General features: G+C 55.8%; 1 protein-coding gene across 2 annotated transcripts in view; it reads left to right on the forward strand.

Annotated features, from left to right (window-relative positions):
- The first annotated feature begins 2,388 nt into the window (after positions 1–2,388).
- The window catches only part of FOXD2 (forkhead box D2), a 34,350-nt gene continuing 19,094 nt past the window's right edge, over positions 2,389–17,644 (forward strand). The window contains exons 1-2 of one of the 2 annotated variants that reach the window (XM_079314552.1): positions 2,389–4,010; positions 4,668–5,058. In XM_079314552.1, coding sequence (XP_079170678.1) covers positions 2,529–3,863 — 1,335 coding nt within the window. In that variant the 5' untranslated portion in view covers positions 2,389–2,528 and the 3' untranslated portion in view covers positions 3,864–4,010; positions 4,668–5,058. Of the gene's footprint in view, positions 4,011–4,667; positions 5,059–17,644 lie in introns of those variants that run through there. The other variant, XM_079314551.1, reaches the window with a different exon arrangement.

Consider the following 17,644-nt stretch of genomic DNA (forward strand, 5'->3'; position numbering starts at 1 on the left):
CGGGTCTTTTCCCTCTCCGCTCTCTTCCATTTGTTCTTCCCATCGCCTTTCCACCGGGCTGATGAACGGAGAGTTTAAACAATGTTGGTAGGAAAGATGCGGCATCTCCGAGGCACTTCTCCGTGTTAGACAATTATATATACATGTATATATGAAAAAAAAATATTGGGAAAAGAAAGAAAATAATTATTTGTATAGTTGAATATATATGTACACGCAAACATATGAGAGGGAGATATATGCCTATGTGTTGTGAACACAGGTCAGGAGCAACGGAGAAGTATAAAAGCGAAAGCTCAGGAAAGCTCCCCCAGAGCTGACACGCACCCGCGGGACAGACCTTCCACCTTCCCGAGAAACTCTCAGCACAGTTTTCCCTTCTACTTTTCCCCTCCGATTGAGAAATTCTCCTCGATATCCGCGCTGGCGGCGAGAAAGGAGGATGCGACCGACTCCGCGCAGAGGCTCCGGCTCTGAAATCTTTGCTTCCACTGGAGATGTGCGGACGGAGACATCCACTTCTGTCCTCTCCTCGGGGTCCCCCCGAATTCGCCGAGCCTGTGCACCGAGTCGTTAGGGCTTGAGTAATTGTGACCGGCATTTGGAAGCGGGGCCGCGCAGCTGTTTGGCCCGGCTCCCCGGTATTAGTGCTGGAGATTTTATCACCAAATGCTCGCACCTGTTAACGGCAGGGACTGGCAATTCATCACCGCGGATTCTCACACTGCCGAACGTGGCCCTGGCGGGGGGACATCTCCTCATGGTATCCCCTTGGATCAACCCATCCCCTTTCTCCCTCCCCAAGCATCCTCCCACGGGAAAGCAGATACGTGTTTGCAGAGTTTCCAAGGGAAAAAAACAACAAAACAAATCAAAACCTAACGGTGCGAGCGTGGTTTAAAGTGTCCGCGATAGAGATGGGGACAACCTGCTGTCACAGCCACCTATAGGACATGGGCTGGGCAGCTTCAGATGCGGACGCGTTCCCCGGACTGCGCCAGGGCAGCTACAAGGGGGGCAGAGGGGCTTTGCCACCCGCGGGGACACTGCGGAGGCTCCCGGGGACCTCGTGTGCCTCTCTTGAGAAGAAAATTCTCCCGCTTCGCTTGCAGCCCACGACAAGGTGGGTGTCTGCTGCCCACCACCCCCTCCTGCCAGCCGACAGGGAAGCGGAGGAAGGAGCGCAGCAGACAGGGGATCCCGAGGCCGCAGGATATTCCCCTTCCCGAGGGCTCCAGGGGCCTGGCTGTGGGTGGGCCGCCTCGGAAAGTGGTACCCGGCCGGGCCAGCCGCGTCGAGCAGAGATGCAGGACTCGGGTGCGGTCCCAGCAGCCCGCGGACACGCACAGATTTTGCTTTGGATATTTCTCGCGGGGGGAGAGGCTCGGCAGAGCGCTGCTCCTCGCCCTCCGGCCCGCACCTGCCGGGCGCAGCATCCCTTCCGTGGGAGCCTCGGAGGAGGCGGATTTCCAGGCTGGGTGCTCCGGCCTCGGTGACGTGTCGGTGACGTAAACGCGCGGAGAAGGGGAGCGGGGATCCCCAAATTCACACGACCCCTCAAAGGGGCCGAAGGCTCCGTCTTGGCTGAGTGAGGGTCCCTGTCGGCGAGGTCTGCAGCTCACCCCCCAGCTTCGGGGACGGGCAGCCCTCGGGGGAGAACGGACCCTCCGCGGACCCCCGGGCCGAGGAAGGCGACCATCGCATCACGAAGGAATGGGGTCTGAGAGCCTCCGGCACCGCGGGGCGCCTGGGGCGGGGAGGGGCTTTATCCAGCGTCAATCGCCCCTCTCCTATAGCAGCCGGCTCCAGACGAAGCCGGGGGCATCCGAGCGCCAGGGGAGCGGGCAGCGTCTTTCCTCGAAAGCACCTCGGGCGGGGGACACGCTCCCCGGGGCCGGGCCGGGCCGGGCAGTCCCTCACCGTGCCCCTGGGGGCTGCGGCGGCCGCCACGTGATGCCGGGGCGGCCGTATAAAGGCCTGGGGAGCGCTGGCAGCCGGCGCAGTGTGGGAGCGTTTCCACCGGGTCCCAGCTCGGGAGGGGTGGGGAGGGGGGAGCCGCCTTCCCCACTTCTGCCCTCCCCCCTCCCTCTTCCCCTGCCCCTCCCTTCCCCCTCCCCCTCCCTCCCCCCAACCAGAGAAGGAGCCGTCGCAAACCTCACTTTTCTTTTTTTTAATCTTGCTTCCCCCCCGCTTTTTTTTTCCTCCCCTCCAGTTTCTCTCCTTTTATTATCATTATCACCATTATTTATTATCGCTGCTCCCAAGCGCCCTGCCCAGCCCACGGGCGCCCCGTCCCCCCGCCCCCGGCCCGCGCCCCCTCCGCCGCCCCTCCCTCCGCAGCCACCACCCCGCAGCCAGCACCGCGGCCCCGCCAGCAGCGGCGCGGCGAGCGGGGCGCGGAGCGGAGCGGCGCCGGGGCGCGGATCCCAGCGGCGGGCGCAGCCCTCCGGCACGGCCCCGGGCCCATCCCGGGAGCCGCCGCTAGGTGGGGGGGGGAGCCCGGCCCCGGCCGCCCCGGCCGCACAACAATGACTTTGGGCAGCAGCGGCGGCGGCGGCTGCGGGATCATGTCCGAGCGCTCCCCGGAGGAAGAGCCGCTCTCCGAGGTGGAGGACGCGGATATCGACGTGGTGGGCCCGCCCCAGGATGGGGGCAAGTACAGCGAGGAGGAGGAGGACGAGGACGAGGAGGAGGAGGACGAGGAGGACGGCGGCGATCCGCTGGGGCTGGCGCTGCCGCGGAGCGGGGCCGCCAAGGCGCGCATGGGGGGGTCCCCGGAGCGGCTGTCCCCCGGCGGCGGCTCGGAGCCCGCCTGCGCCCGCGGCGCCGCGCCCGGAGAAAAGGCGCCCGCGGGCGGCGGCGGCGGCGGCGCGGGGGGGAAGAACCCGCTGGTGAAGCCGCCCTACTCCTACATCGCCCTCATCACCATGGCCATCCTGCAGAGCCCCAAGAAGCGGCTGACGCTGAGCGAGATCTGCGAGTTCATCAGCGGGCGCTTCCCGTACTACCGGGAGAAGTTCCCCGCCTGGCAGAACAGCATCCGCCACAACCTCTCCCTCAACGACTGCTTCGTCAAGATTCCCCGGGAGCCCGGCAACCCGGGCAAGGGCAACTACTGGACGCTGGACCCCGAGTCCGCCGACATGTTCGACAACGGGAGCTTCCTGCGCCGGAGGAAGCGCTTCAAGCGGCAGCAGCAGCTGCACCCGCCGCACCCCGAGCTGCTGCTGCGGGCCGGGGCCGCCGACCCCGCCGCCTTCCTGCCCGGCTTCGCCTACGGACCCTACGGCTACAACTACGGCCTGCAGCTCCAGGGTTACCCCCACCACCACCACCACCACCCCGGCGGCGGAGGCGGCGGCGCCGCGGGCGCCTTCCCCTTCCCGGCGCCGCACTGCCCGTTACCGGCTCCGCCGCCTCCCGCCGCCGCCTCCGTCTTCTCCGCCGCCTCGGGGCTGCCCTCCTTCCTGGGCGGCGAGCTGAACTGCAGGAAGTCCTTCTACCACCCCCAGCTGAGCCCCACCGCCCTGCCCGCCGCCCTCCTCCAGACCCTCAAGCCGGACCCCTCGCCCGCCGGCGGCGGCGGCGGCAGCGGCGGCACCAACCACCCCTCCCGGCCCTCTTTTTCCATAGACAACATCATCGGGGGGGCCGTGCCCCCGCCGCCCAGCACCAACCCCAGCGTCGCGCCCGCCGCGCCCTACCCCGCCGGCCAGGCGGGCCCCCCGGCGCAGGTCCTGGCCGTGCTCAGCCCCGCCTTGGCCCCGGCACAGCCCCAGGTCAGCCTGGCACACGAGCCGCTCCTCCAGCCGGCCCAGAACTTTTCCAGTAAAATCACAACCCTCAGCAGCTGTCATTTTTAAAGTGTGCTGGGGACTGGGGAAGGGGAGGGGGATGGGGGGGAGAGTCGCGAAGCAAACGGCCCCTTTCCAGCTCTCCCCCACTCCTCCGAAACTGCTCCCCTTCCCTCTCCCCGTGTCCCCCCCCATCTCCTCCTGTTGTGTTTTAAGGTAGGAAATATTTCCTTTTTTTTTTTTTTTTTTTTTTTTTTTATATTTTTATTTAATTTCCAGGCTCAGTGGCATCCAGATTTGTTTTTCTCTCTTTGCTCGGAAAAAAAAAAAAAAAAAAAATCAATAAATCGGGAGGGCGGGAGGAGGGAAAGAATAACACGATTTGGTCCTACAAGCGCCAAAGCATATTTATAAAGTGGCCGTAACAAGCTGGGACCTGGGCTGGTTGAACACGCAACGTCTTGTGAGGGACGGCGGGGGGACATGTGAAGAACGAAACGGTCTTAGGGTCGGAAATGTTTCCTTTGAGAGGTGCGGGTTTTCCGCGGGGGTCCCCCAGATCGCCTGGGAAAGCGGCCAGGGGGGTCGCGGACGGCCCTGGTAGCAGCGAGCCCGTTTTCGTTCCTGCAAGTCTCTGTGCCGGGTGGCTTTGCCGTGTGTGTCTGTCTCTCCCCTGCTCTCAAAGAAAACGTTTCAATGGTCCGATCTTATTTTTAGTTTCTTTGAAGCTTCGGGTTTGGTTTTAAAAGGCACTGTTTAAGGTTTCTTTGTTTTTAAGAAGAAGAAAAGTCGGTGAAACTCAGGACTGCGGTTTATTTTTTTCCTTTTTTTCCCCCCTCTTTTGTTTTTTTTTTTTTTAATTTTCCCAATTAGACATTCAAATGCACGTTTAAAAGAAAATCGGATCGGTCAGGAAGTTTGGAGAATTCCCATACTATTTTTTTTTTTTTTTAATACCCGTTTTCCCACCCCCTCCGTGCGTGGGTTTTTTGGTGTATTGGTAATTATTTGTATATAGATTATTCGGGAGCTAATGAGCGGAGTCCAGTTAACTCTTCACTGGTTGTGCATCCGTCATATCTATTTTATTGAGAGAATCTGTGAATAATTTGATGTGGAAAAGGCAACAGAATTTTGTCCACCGTTGGTGTAAATTAATAAATGTTTGTGACCTGGTTAAAAAACAAATAATAATCCAAATCGTTCTTTGCGATGTCCTTTGTCACGCTGAGAGCCGAGAGCCCCGCTCGGGCCTCGGGGAAGCGAGAGGCTCCCGACCTCGGGCCGGCGATTGCCGAGTGCTGGGCAGGGGCTGAGCGGCCCCTCCGTGGCCGGGGGCGCATCCTGCGCGGGCTGCTCCGCGCCGCCCCCTGCCCAGCGCTGCGGGCCCGGGCCACCGTGGCGGTCCCTGCTGTAGGTCCACGGGCCGGCAAGCAAAAAAATCCCGGGGTATTTTTTTTGTTGTTGTTCTTGTTAATTTTATTTTTTAGTTCTTGGATTTTGGTGTCTCCCCGGAAAAAAAAAAAATCCTCCCCCGCTCCACAAAAACTCCAACAAATACTCCGCGTGTTTTCACGGGGAAGGAGGTGGCGGCCGGGAAAAAGGTTCTCCCATCTTCACCCCCTCCCCCCCCCCCACCTCCTTTTATTTTGTTTGGAAAAGTTGACACATGAGAAAATAAGTTGGAGGGTTTCCCCCCCGCATACACGTCCCCCTTGGGCCTGCAGTATTTGAATGACCGAATGAAACTTGATCTCTGCCTAAATTTTGCAACAACTTACAAAGTAAATAAACATCTTAAAGCGCTCCCTTCTCTTCCAAGCTTGTCCCCCCCTCGCCCCCCACCTCAAATTTATTTATTTCAGGGACCAAACGTGGCTCTTTGGTTTGTTTGTTGGCAGGGACCCTGATCGAAAGAATCGAGGCCTTTCTGACCGGGCAGCCAGCTGAAGGAGAAGGAGAAAAAGGAAAAAAAAAAGCTGAGCCGTACGAGGCAGGGAGCAGGGACGGAGCCGGTCCCCGGGCAGCGGGGCTTTGTGCGGGGCTCAGGCAGGAGCAGGAGCCGGGCGGTGTGCGCCGGGGAGCAGGGGGGGATCGGCTTTTCTTTTCTCTTCTCCCACCCATCCCTTTTTTATCCCCCCTCCGCTGCCCTTGTCTGTGCCACCTCGAACCTCCGCGCAGTTTGTTGATGTTGTTCCTGAACGTGCCGCCTCCCCGCAGCGAGCGGTCTCACATCTCGCCTTCACACACATTTGCTTTTGAAAAGCGATCTTCGTGTCCGGCACTTGGTTGTCTCCCTTTCATGTCCAGCTCCTACAAAAGGGGCTACAAGACTCGACATGGGAGAAAAGAGGAGGCCAATGAATCTATTTTCCAGATTGCCAAGCACATGGTTGGAAATTGAAGGGGCTTTTGTAGCATTTCCCCTTCCTCCCTCCCTCCACTCTCCTTTTCTTTTGCTTGTGTGCAAATTGTTCAATTGCTCTGGCAGGGGTGTTCCTGACAAGCTCATTACTAGAAGGTGCCAGACCCCTCCTCTCCCTCTCCCCCGAAGTCTTTGATGAAGTTAAAATGCGCTGATAGCTGCTCTCGGGGCTATCTTTGTTCAGCCTCTTTTAATAACCGAGCCTGCTTTGAGGAGACGGGATCCGAGGGAAGAAAGCGATGTACAGCGAGGCTGGGTGGTGGTTGTGTGCCTGGCAGAAGGGGGGCTGGTTATTTTAATATAAAGTAGCGATTTATAATAATTTTTGGCTTGTTTGTTTGTGAAGCGCAGGAGGAAAAGGAGCCAAGGGTGCCAGGAGCGCATAAGAAATGGCAGTGGATGCCCGTAGGGATGGAGGAGGAGTGTGTCCCCTGCAGTCCCGCTGGTGCAGTGGGATCTCCAAGTTGGTGGTCTCAGGGCTTGAAGGGATGGAGGGGGGTCCTCTGCAGGGAAGCGGTGTTTCCCCGGAGAGCCCCCTGCCCCCACACGCTCAGGAGAGGGGGGTCGGGGGAGGTGTCTGGGACTGGGACACCTTTCCCCGGCTCCGTTCGTCTCCTTTTGCCTTGCGGAGTCATTGTGAATTTTTTAACCGCGGTCGCCGGACAGGATTGAAGCTGAGCTGACTTTGGGAGCGGGAGGATTCCCCTCCTTAAGCGGGAGTCGTGGTACCCACGCAGGAAGGGTCGGCCTCGGACCTGCGGGGGCTGCGAGTGCAAGCTCCGTCGAGGTTTTATTTTGGGGGGGAAGCGTTCCAAGAGTCTCTAAAATTAGAATTTTCCCCATTCCCTGAATTTCCCTGAAGCACCGCAGCTCGTTCCGTGCCCCGATCGGTCTCACGCCGCCTGCAAGTGTCTGCGCGGCTCGGGGAGGTTCGGGGGAGCTCCCCGGGGACCGGCTCTCCCCGTCCGCCGGGATGGGGGGCGGCGGGGAAGGATCCGGGGGTTTCCCCTGAGTCCGGAGTGCCCTGCCTGGGCTCAGTTCGGGGATTTCACGAGAAATTTTGCCTCGGCTAGGCGGGCCGGATAATGGCCCCTAATTACGGGGCTGGCTGGCTCCGCGGCCCCGATCTTCACGGGACGTTATTTTTAAGCGTTCGGCGAGGATCATTTTTCACGCCTCGCTGCCTAAAGGAGGGTTTTATTTATTTATTGGAGGGGAGGCGAGGAGGACACCAGCAATAACCGAGCACTGAAAGGAAAATAATTAGCTGTTGCAGTCTCTGCTTGGGAGTCCCTGGCCAAAAAGGCGACTTGGCATTTCCCTTTTCCTCCCCTCCCGTGCGTAGGCTCCGTAGCCCAGGTTCTCGGAGCTGCTTTCGGGGGTTGGTTTTGTCAGTGCTAAACCCCGGGCAAAGCCCTCCAGGAGCCCGATCCTTTTCTGCACGTTTGAGGGTTTTTTTGGTTTTTTTTCCACTTCTCCCTTTCGGATCGGCGGCTGTTTCCGAGTAGGTCCGTGGGGATGCGGATTCCCCTGCCTTGCTTTGGCTTTGGTCACGCATTCATGAAGCTCGTTTGGGTTTGGTTTTTTAAATTTTTTTTTTTTTTTTTTTTTTTTTTTTAATGTGCCCCCACTCCTCTGCTTTCTCTATGTCAGATGAAAGGGTTGTAGCAAAACCGCGACGCTCTCTGCGCGGTTACTCCGCGGCGGATTTCCGTGTGTGCGCAGCCCGAGAGAGGCGGAAAACGGCGGATTCTCCTCGGGTTTGTCGGGGCGGGATAAAATGATCCTGCCCCGGAATATCCCCGTCGGGACCACAGCGGGAGGGCTGTGTGTGTGTAATTTCTTTTTCTGCTTTCGCTTAACTAAGCCCGTGTTAAGTGGTGCGGATCCCGAGGAGGGAAGCGAGTGGCCCTTCCCTCGCCCGCTGCGGGCTGTGGGTGCGGGACCCCAGCCCGGCCGGCCTCACCTCCTGCCTCTTCCCCTGGCACTTTCTGCTTTCTATTACTGCTGATTTGGAGAATTAGGAAAGGTCAAGATCTTATTCCTTTCTCCGGTAGTTTTTTTGTTTTCTCTTTCTACTTTCTCGCAGCCCCGAACAAAAATAAATCATCCTGGATTATAAAAACCACCTTGAGACATCAAGAGCATATTTTCCAATAGTTTGATCCTTCCTCCAGGACTGCCCTGGCCTTTCCTTGTGACTGCGCAAAACTCCCGTTTTCACGGTGAATTTAGGATTTAATAATAACCTCCAATCTCTCTGTGCCCCAGTACCCGACCTGAAAACATTGCCCTCCAGCATCTTCTTTCTTTTCCCATCTCTCTTTCGTTTTTTTCGTTCCCCGAGCAGAACGTAGAGAAATGAGATAATAATAATAATAATAATAATAATAATAATAATAATTTAAAAAAACCCACAAAGTTTTCCGATCTGGAGAGAGCAGGAAGAGCTGTCGCAGCCGGCTCAGCCGCGGGAAAATTGCTTTGGAAATTAAGTTGGTTTTGAAATCTCGAGATGTTCGCGGTAGGTCAGGGACCTGTGCTCTCCCCTGTGTCCGTCTGCCAGGCGAGGAGAGGGGCAGGGGCTCCGCGCTCTCCCCTCACCTCCCGGACTACGGCTCGTCTCTTCTTCCTCTTCGTCGTCTTTTATTTCTTATCCGCTCTTTTTTCACTTTTTATTTCTCCTTTGTAATTTCCCATCTTTTTTCACTCTTTCCATAATTTTCTTTCTTTCTTTCTTTCTTTCTTTCTTTCTTTCTTTCTTTCTTTCTTTCTTTCTTTCTTTCTTTCTTTCTTTCTTTCTTTCTTTCTTTCTTTCTTTCTTCTTCTTTCTTTCTTCTTCTCTCTTTCTCTCTTTCTCTCTTTCTCTCTTTCTCTCTTTCTCTCTTTCTCTCTTTCTCTCTTTCTCTCTTTCTCTCTTTCTCTCTTTCTCTCTTTCTCTCTTTCTCTCTTTCTCTCTTTCTCTCTTTCTTCCTCTCTTTCTCTCTCTCTTTCTCTCTTTCTCTCTCTTCTCTTGTCTCCCCACCCTGTTAAATTTCTTTGTTTTGGTTTTTCCCTTTCCCCCTCTTTAACAATCTTAATTAATTTTGGTTTCTCTCTCTCTCTGCTTTTTCATCTTTCTTCCTCTTTTTCTTTTGCTCTTACCCTATTTCTTTTGCTTCAACTCTCTTTCTCCTTCTTTTGGTCTTTATTACTTTCTTTTTCCTCCCTTTTCTCTTGCTGTCTGTCTCTCCTGCCTCACCCACTTCTTCTGGGGTTCGTCGAGGGCCACTTTCCCACTCTGTCCAGGAGATTTCCAGCTGTGTCCACTCCGTGAATTTCTCTCTCGGCCGCAGCTGCGGGGGGGGTGGGTATCCCCTCCTTTGACCCAGGAGAGATTCCGGCGGGCGCCTCTGCGGGCTCAGCGCTTCCCCTGCCTGTGCCCGGTGGGCTGCGGAGCAGCTCAGGGCGAGTTTTTGGAGCCGGGGACCCTGGAGCACTCCCTACACCCCCTTTCCGCTGGTGCGTTTACCGGGAGGTCGCTGAGGGACGCGGCGGCTCATGCGGGGTTGCAGGGCTGAGCTGTGCCGGTGCCCGCTCCCCCCCTCCCCGCATCGGGGGAGCCCGTGAGGGACCAATTCACACTTTAATAATTTCTTAAATGAGATACACATTGGCACCGCAAGCCCGTGGCATAACAGGTGATGCTGAGATCCAGGACAGGACAAAACCTACACGAGGCAGGGTTTTATCCGTGCGTTTCTAATCCTTCCTCATCATTCAGACGCTAAATATATCCTCGGGGATGCGCCCCTCCTTTGGCCGGGAAGGGGCTCGGCCCCACTGGGCAGCCGGTACCGAGCAGCCTGGAGCCCGCGGCCTTTCCTGGAGGATTCCTCACTTCCCAAGCGCTGCCCACATCCCTTGCCCTGGATCCGGGTGAATTTGGTACATGGTTATGGCGTGAACCGTGCTCATCCCTCCCTGCCACTGCAGATGAAACCTGCGAGGACATAATGTCCCCGATGAGAGGTCGGGAGGGAGACCCAAGGGGTGTAATGAGTTTGTCCATCAGTTTCTCCGTGGGAGACTTCGTGTGGGTGCCTTGGGATCTGCCTAATGATCAGTTTAGTGGCGTTTCTCCTACCCTAAATCCTTTCTGGTTATCGAGGCTCGGACTCCATGACGCAGGGTGGCAGAGAAGCGCTTTTCGGGGGCGTCTTTATCCATTTCATTCATATTTCGTTTTCTCTGCTTTAGCTGGCCTTTTAAGTGAAATTAGATTCCTCTTTCGTCAGTACCGCGGGTTTGAAACGGCTTGAAACAACACCGGCGATTCCTTTCACTCTCACAAAAATTCCCAGATACTTCACTTTCCCTCGCCGCCGGAGGCGAGCGGAGAGCACTCGGGAAGCCGTGGATGAGCCCACTCTCACCCCCCGCCCTCGCAAATCACTCTTCAGCAGTGAGAGCCTTCTGCGGGGCACACGATCGCCTTTCATTCCAGCTGCACTCTCTGTAAAGTCCGTGGGAATTTTTCCCCCCAACCCGGACGAGATTAGCTGGGGGGCCCCCCATAATGTCCATCCATCAGCCCTCACCAGAGGGAGAAGGGGGGACAGAGGACAAGACCTCGGGTGTGGGGGAGCTCCATAGCCGGGTGGGAGCGGAGCCGTGCTGGGGGCCGGGATGGAGGTGCCGCCGTTACCCTTTAAATTGAAACAAACTAAATAGAGAAGGAAAACTTCCCTCTCTGGGCATAGGGCTGAAAAATTGCAGGTCCAGCCAGACACTCACCCCCTTACGCGGCAGGTCCCGGTGGGACGCGTAGGGGCGAGGGAAGAGAGAGGGAAATCAGCTGGGGAATCAGTGCCGACCCCCTCTCTTCGGCCTGCGATTTCCTCGTTCCGGGCGAGAAACGTGGCCACAAAATAAAGGCAACAAGAGGAGCGCACAGGGCTCGGCCGAGAGAGCCGGGGCCGGGCGGGATGCAGAACCGAGCACCCACCGCCGGCTCTGGGACATGCGGGGGGCGATCCCTTCCCATGGCGAGCAGAGTCTACCAGAGGAGCTCCCCCAAAGCACCGTTTCACCTCTAACCCCCGAGATTTCACCCGTATTATTTCTGAAATTCTCTTTTCTCTTCTTTCCCCTCACTTATTTTTTTTCCCCCCCTCTCTTATTTAATTACTTCGCTTGCAAAACCAGAGGCCACTGCCACCTAACGCGGCACTGAAATCCACGTCTCCTCTGTGACTTACAACCCAAATCCCAATCCCATGACCTTTCTCTTCCCCCCCCCCCCCGCCCCGGGTCCCCCACCTTCGGTCATGTGGGACACGAGTAAATTTATCCACCCTAGTGGAAAGGCCTCCCTTTAGCAATTGCTCCGGAGAAGCCCGATACGTTTCACAAGGAGGATAATTTCGGTTTCCCACCTTTCTCTCTCTTTTCTCCTTCTTTTTAACTCGGTTTTAATTTCGTTTTCTCCCCTGTCCCACGAGGCTGCTATCTCTCCTCAGGCATGCTCCTACTCTGTATGTCTTTCAATAAGTCCCTGCCAAAGGGTCGTTTCAGAGGGACGTTTTTGACAGCTCTTCAGCTCAGGAGATCGTCAAAAAGAACATTTCTGGCCTCCTTGGAGGGGAAGTGAGCAGAGCACGGGCTGTGTCCCTACAGTAACCTCTGCTCTCCCGGGGCTCCCCAGGGAGCTGGATACGTGTCTGGGGACAGGGACCCCCCCTTGGCCCTGCTGTAGGGGACACCCACCCGCGGCCTCCTCCTCCTCTCTCCCCCGGCTCCGGCCGGTCCTTTCTCACCATCTCGGCTGCTTGACCGCACCCTCGGGTCCCCCCGGGAGCAGCGACTGGCACAACCTCCCACCCTGGGCAGCCCAAACCCAGTCCGAGCGCGTTTTCCAGCGGCAGCCAGGGCTGGGGAACCTCTGGTCAAGCTGCGGGGTGGTCCCCGCATCCCACCCTCACCATCTCTGCTGAGATGTGGGTGGCAGCGGCAACAGGACGCCCCGGGCAGAGGTTGTGTGCGGGGGAGGGAGGGAGCAGCTCCGGAGGGTCGGGCAGCCCTCAGGAGGCCGGGGCTGAGCGGTGCCCTCAGACCCTGCAGCTCCGAGTTGCAGTTCGGAGCATCCTCCGGTGCGGCCGTGTCGCCGGCGGACACTCGGCGCGGGGCGATGTCGCTGCCGCAGCTCCGCCGTCGGGGCCGGCCGGAGGAAGCGGCTCCGCGGCCGCAAACCGCGTGTGAACCGGCTGCGGGCGGCGCCGCTTCGGGTTGCGCAGAATTATCCCCCATCTACCCTCTCCTTTTTTTCTTTTTTATTTTTCGGCGCTGCCAACAGTGGGCACGTTTCCCTTTCTTTCCGGGGTGGGGATTTACCCCAACCGTAGGCAGGTGTTGGGCACATTTAGGTGGAGGTAATGAAACCACTGCTCTGAGTGGAGCTGTCAGGTCTTTCCACTCTGTCTTTGCTCGGCAAACCCTCGCCCAGGAGCTCACATGGGGAAAAAAATGGCGAGAAATTGATAGAATCTATTCGTTTCCCGGCCTCACTGAGAGAGATCAGGAAAAAATATTCCAGAAAGCGTCACTGAAATCCTACAGGATTCTATTTCAGGAGCTGCTATCAGCTGCCGACGACGAAAAAAGGCAGTACTCTCTCTTATACGGAAATTAAACATATTGGAACCTCCCACCAGATCCAGCTGATATTATGATCGATTCTCGCAGAATTTTCTTTCTGCTTTCCCACAGTATTCTTTGGTGGCACTTATTTATGTGCCTGGGACAGAGAGCAGAGAAATATTCATCGAGAGGGAAGGACGTCTTGTGATAATCGGAAAGAGGGGTCCTTTTTAAAATAATCTTTTCCGGCCCCAAAATTCTTGGGGAAAAATAAAAATACATGAAAGCACCGCAACAGAACCGATGAGAAATAATAAAGGCAAATTAATCGGAAACGAACGTTTCCCGGAAAACCAAGTGTTGCAAAGCGGATTTCCAGCGCGGGGCCGGGCCGAGGGAGAGGCTCTCACCGCCCAACCCGCAGGTGCCTCGGCGGGGCTTTAGAATCCTTAGGTTTGCACATTTCCCCCGCTCCCTCCGGGTGCTCGGGGCAGGGATGGATCCCGGCTCGGTGCCGCTGCCCAGCTCCCGCCTGGAAATTGCGCATTTTGGTCATTTTCGCCTCCCGCGAGCGCAGGGACTCCGCCGCCTTTCGGGGCTTCCCCCGGCCGCTTTAGGGAAGGTTTTATACAAACCAACCTCCCACCCGACACGCTTTGTTACACGCTGGGAACCCGTGATATTTCCCGGGCTGCCCCGACGGGAAGGTGCGGAATTTTACCGGATTGCTGCCGGTTTTTAAAGGAGGGAGAAAAGGAGGGAGAAGAGGGGAGGAGGCGGCTGCCGCCTCTATTTTAATGTCATTATAGTTGCCTTGGCAACCCATTGGATCACTCCTCCTGGAATGAACCTTGTGACAATGGTTGGTTTGCGAGAAATCGGTAAATGTGCAACCGGGGGACACAGCTACATTACCGCGAACAACAGCGAGGGTTTAACATGTGACCCTTCCAATTATGCTGATGATACCTCGGTGCAGCTGCCTCGGCCGTGCTGCGGAGATGTGGCTCTTTGGGGGGGTTGGGGAGGGTCCCCCGGGCTGTTTCAGGGCACAGCCCGGTGGGGATGGGGCCGCATCCCGCACCGCCTTACTGAGAGGGGAACAGCATCTCTTCATCAGGATCGCGAATGTGGTCCCAACCACTGAAAGAAAAAAGAAAATTAAAGAAACAGAGGAAGAAAAAGCTTCTTCGGGGTAACCTGGAGAGAGTTGAATATGCGGACGGGCTGTGGCTGCAAGGCTGTGGAATAAGGACCTGATTTGGGGGGTGGGCAGAGACCCCGCGGCCCCGGAGCACACAGTACATCTGTAGCACGGCTGCAGGAAGGAACCAAGGAAACCCGCTCCCTCCCCGAAAAAGAAATATATATAAATAGTTACAAGCCTTAAAATATGGTTCAGAGAATTACAAGTAATCAGAGCTGCGGGGGTCAGCAGTGCAAACTTTTTAAGACTAATGTTTATTTAGAAAAGTGAGTGGTGTCTGCGTTGCTTTTCTAGTGCCCCAGCACAAAAGTCCTAATGGCTTTTGCAGGCTTTCCATCACAAACTCCTGCACAGGACGCAGGGACCACCGCCGAAAGCAACCCCAAGGCGACCCTTTCAAAGGTATCATCGGCACAGGGTTTATAACCCCCTCGCCCGCCTTTCCATGAGTCACTGACGATATTTTCTGCACCCCCTCCTCAGTTTTGCCCCTTTTTCGCGTTAGTTTGGTGTAACCCGAACCCTCCCCAATACCGTGGAGGAGAGAAATCGGGGGATGGGAGCAGCTATCCCCACCTCCCTCCCCGGTCCCGTTCAGCCCTGCACGGCTGCGGTCCTGAGAGCAACGCGGGGCTTCAGCTGGGCTGGAAACCTCGTTAGGAAAAGCCGGGGGCAGAGGCAGGAACCGGCGCGGGGCGGGCTGGCCGCTGTCCTGAGAGAAGGCAGAGCTGGCAAATCCATTCTCTCGTCTCACCCCTTCCAGCCGCTCTCCCGGGAGCCCAGCCACAACACTGGCCCTTGTGTAGCTTAGGGTGTCTCTGCTGAGCCTATCCCAAAACTCCTCCCGTGGATAAAACATGATCGCTGGTTGGGATTTGACTGCCTTAGCAGACTCGAGGCTCTGTCTTGGGATGCTCCTTTTGTTCTCAGGACTGGAAGAATAAAACCAGCAACTCTACATATCACTTGGGACAATTCCCCCACAACTTTAAACAGGAGATGGATACAGGGGAAACACAGACCTGGAATCTCACTGAAAGCCAGTGGCCTCAGTCCTAGGTGCCTTGCAGCAGGGTGGGGGGAAATCAGCTGTATTCAGTTCCTTCCCTCCTGCCCTTGACAGGTGTGAGGATCTGGGAAGGATGAGCAGGACAACAGGATGTTGTCCCCTCTCCTGTCATCAGTGTTAACAGTTCCACTGAGCAGCCGGAGCAGCTTTGCAGTGGGATATGCAGGGTGACAAGAGGAATGGGATGGAAGGGGGAGAGAAGGGAGCTGGATCTTGCTCCCTTCCCAGCCAAGTGACTGTCTTGTCCTGATCCTGAAAAGGTAAGCTCGGTTTAACCTCTTCTTTGGTCTGTATAGGGAAAAACACACATAGTTCAAACCTGCGAAGGCTGAACCAAGAAATGGCAGCAGAAAGTGCCTCTGGAAACACACACCTGAGGCCTGATCCCGGCTCCCCCTGTCTGAAACAAGCACAGGTGCTCAGCTCTGTCAGAACCAGGTCCGGGGCTGGTGTCACAGCCGGTGCTGAGAGGCTGAGTTTGGTGGAGCAAGGGCAGTGGTGTTTCTAAACTGCTGAAATGTGCCTGATGCTTGAGGGAGATCATTTCCTCTCTCTCAAGGGCTTTCATTTGAAGGGCTTGGCTCTGCTTCTGAGCAAGTTGATAAGACATTCTGGCCTTCTGACTCCCATTATCTCCCCGAGGGCACCACCTCCTCCTCACCCGATGCTCCCCCAGATCAGGTCGGTGTAATTGCTCAGGAGTGGAAGACACCCAGACAGGACCTGGCATTTCTCTTCAGGGTTTGGGGATCTGGCTGGTCAATGGCATGGAGCTGGGTGACAGCAGCCCCTTGCTATTCTGTACCTCTCTATCCCCCTTACAAAACAAAAATGCTGGGAATGCTGTTCATCCCTAAATTTGGAACATTTGGGCTGGAATCTTTTGGATGTATTTGAAGAGAGGAGGCAGGGAAGAAGGGTGCAGAGAGGAGCATGAGAAGGAGAAAAGAGCTACAGCCTTGCTGGTGTGAAGTTGATTTGTCTGAATCCTGTCACTGGACTCAGGAGATGCTGCAATGACACACAGATGAGGCTTGAACATGCAAGAAGCATCCCACAGGTATTACAACACTGCAGCCACTTGCCTTGCCCCTCTGTTTGAACCAAAGCTGTACTTCTCCCTGCTAGGGAAGGGCTGGGAATTCCAACCAGCTTCTCCTGCAGCTGTGTTCTGCTCCCCAGGACCTTGCTGGGGTGGAGAGGTGCATGTGACATCAGGAGGGACAGTGAGAGATGGAACAGGTGCCAATGGGTGACCCAGAGAGTCCATGGGCCAGTGCAGCAAAGTTCCTCCCCCCCTGGGGCCTGGGGCCAGTCTGATGCTCCAGGAAGGTTTTTCATCTCCCTCCTCAATGTCAGCAGAGCAGGAAGGCAGGGGAGAGGTCAGCCCCTCTGTTAATACACGTGTTTTAAATAACTGGTATTTTTATTTCTTCCCTTCGGTGCGGTGGGCTTGGCACACATCTTTGTTTGCACAATTGTCCTGCCCACATGTTCTGTTGCCCAAGTAAGGAGAAAAAGATCCTGTGTGTGATCTGGAGGTGTGCTTTGCTGGTTCTGACATGTAAATATTAATCAAGAAACAACAACAGAGAGACAAAAAACTCCCTCCTACCCTTGAACCCCTTCAGATCCCTTTATTGTCCAGGCATTTGTTGCACTTGGACTGGCTTTTCACTTTCTCCTCTCAGAGAGGCTGGCTCCAGCAATGGTCCCCAGATTCCTCAGCTACATCCTACTGAGGGAAAACATTTATTGAAGTTTTCAGCTTATTAGGGAAATACATATTTCTGCTTCTTTTCCAAACTCCACTGACATCTTTTCGAAGCCAGCCCTGCGTGTCAGCAGGGGGGCAGGCGAGGCATCCCCTCTGTCTCCTCTTGCAGCTTTATGAACTTTGAATACCCCAAAATGCCATGGAGGGGGAATTTCTACCACCACCACGTGCTTCATTGGTGGACAAAAGTGGTGAGTATGTGTGTAGATGACTTTCCTCCACAAAGCTGTGCTTCAGCTCACTCACACCTCTGAAGAAACACAGGGTATTTGGACACACCATCCAGCTCCCCAGGTAGCCACGTTTCAGATGAACTTTGCAGCACTGGTGAGGTAAGAGGGCACAGGGAGGTGTCCAGTGAGAGAACTGGACAGCCTGTTTCACATAAAGAAGAGGAAATACTTTTCCCAGGGTTATCCTGTAAAACTCTGTCATGGCTCTCACTCTGCTGGCAGGTTCTCAGGTGGTAGCTACCAGGGGGTCAAGTCTGGATGTGGTCTTTAACTTCAGGTGTCCTTCAGGCTACAGCTGCCCAAGGTTGGCAGAGAGTAGCAGGGAGAGAATCATTCTGTGCTCACTGTTTCTTATATTTTCTTTCTAAGCATCCATCCCTAGACACTGCTGGAGAGAGATTCTGGAGCTTTGGATGAAATCCCACAAATTTTCATGGAAGCAGAACAGCAGGAAGGCAAACAGGAAAGAAGAGGAGTAATATACTAATCTCAGGGGCACTTGTTGAATTTCTCTCTTTTCT

The sequence above is a fragment of the Erithacus rubecula genome (assembly GCF_903797595.1).
Source record: "Erithacus rubecula genome assembly, chromosome: 10".
NCBI classification, from domain to species: Eukaryota; Metazoa; Chordata; class Aves; order Passeriformes; family Muscicapidae; genus Erithacus; species Erithacus rubecula.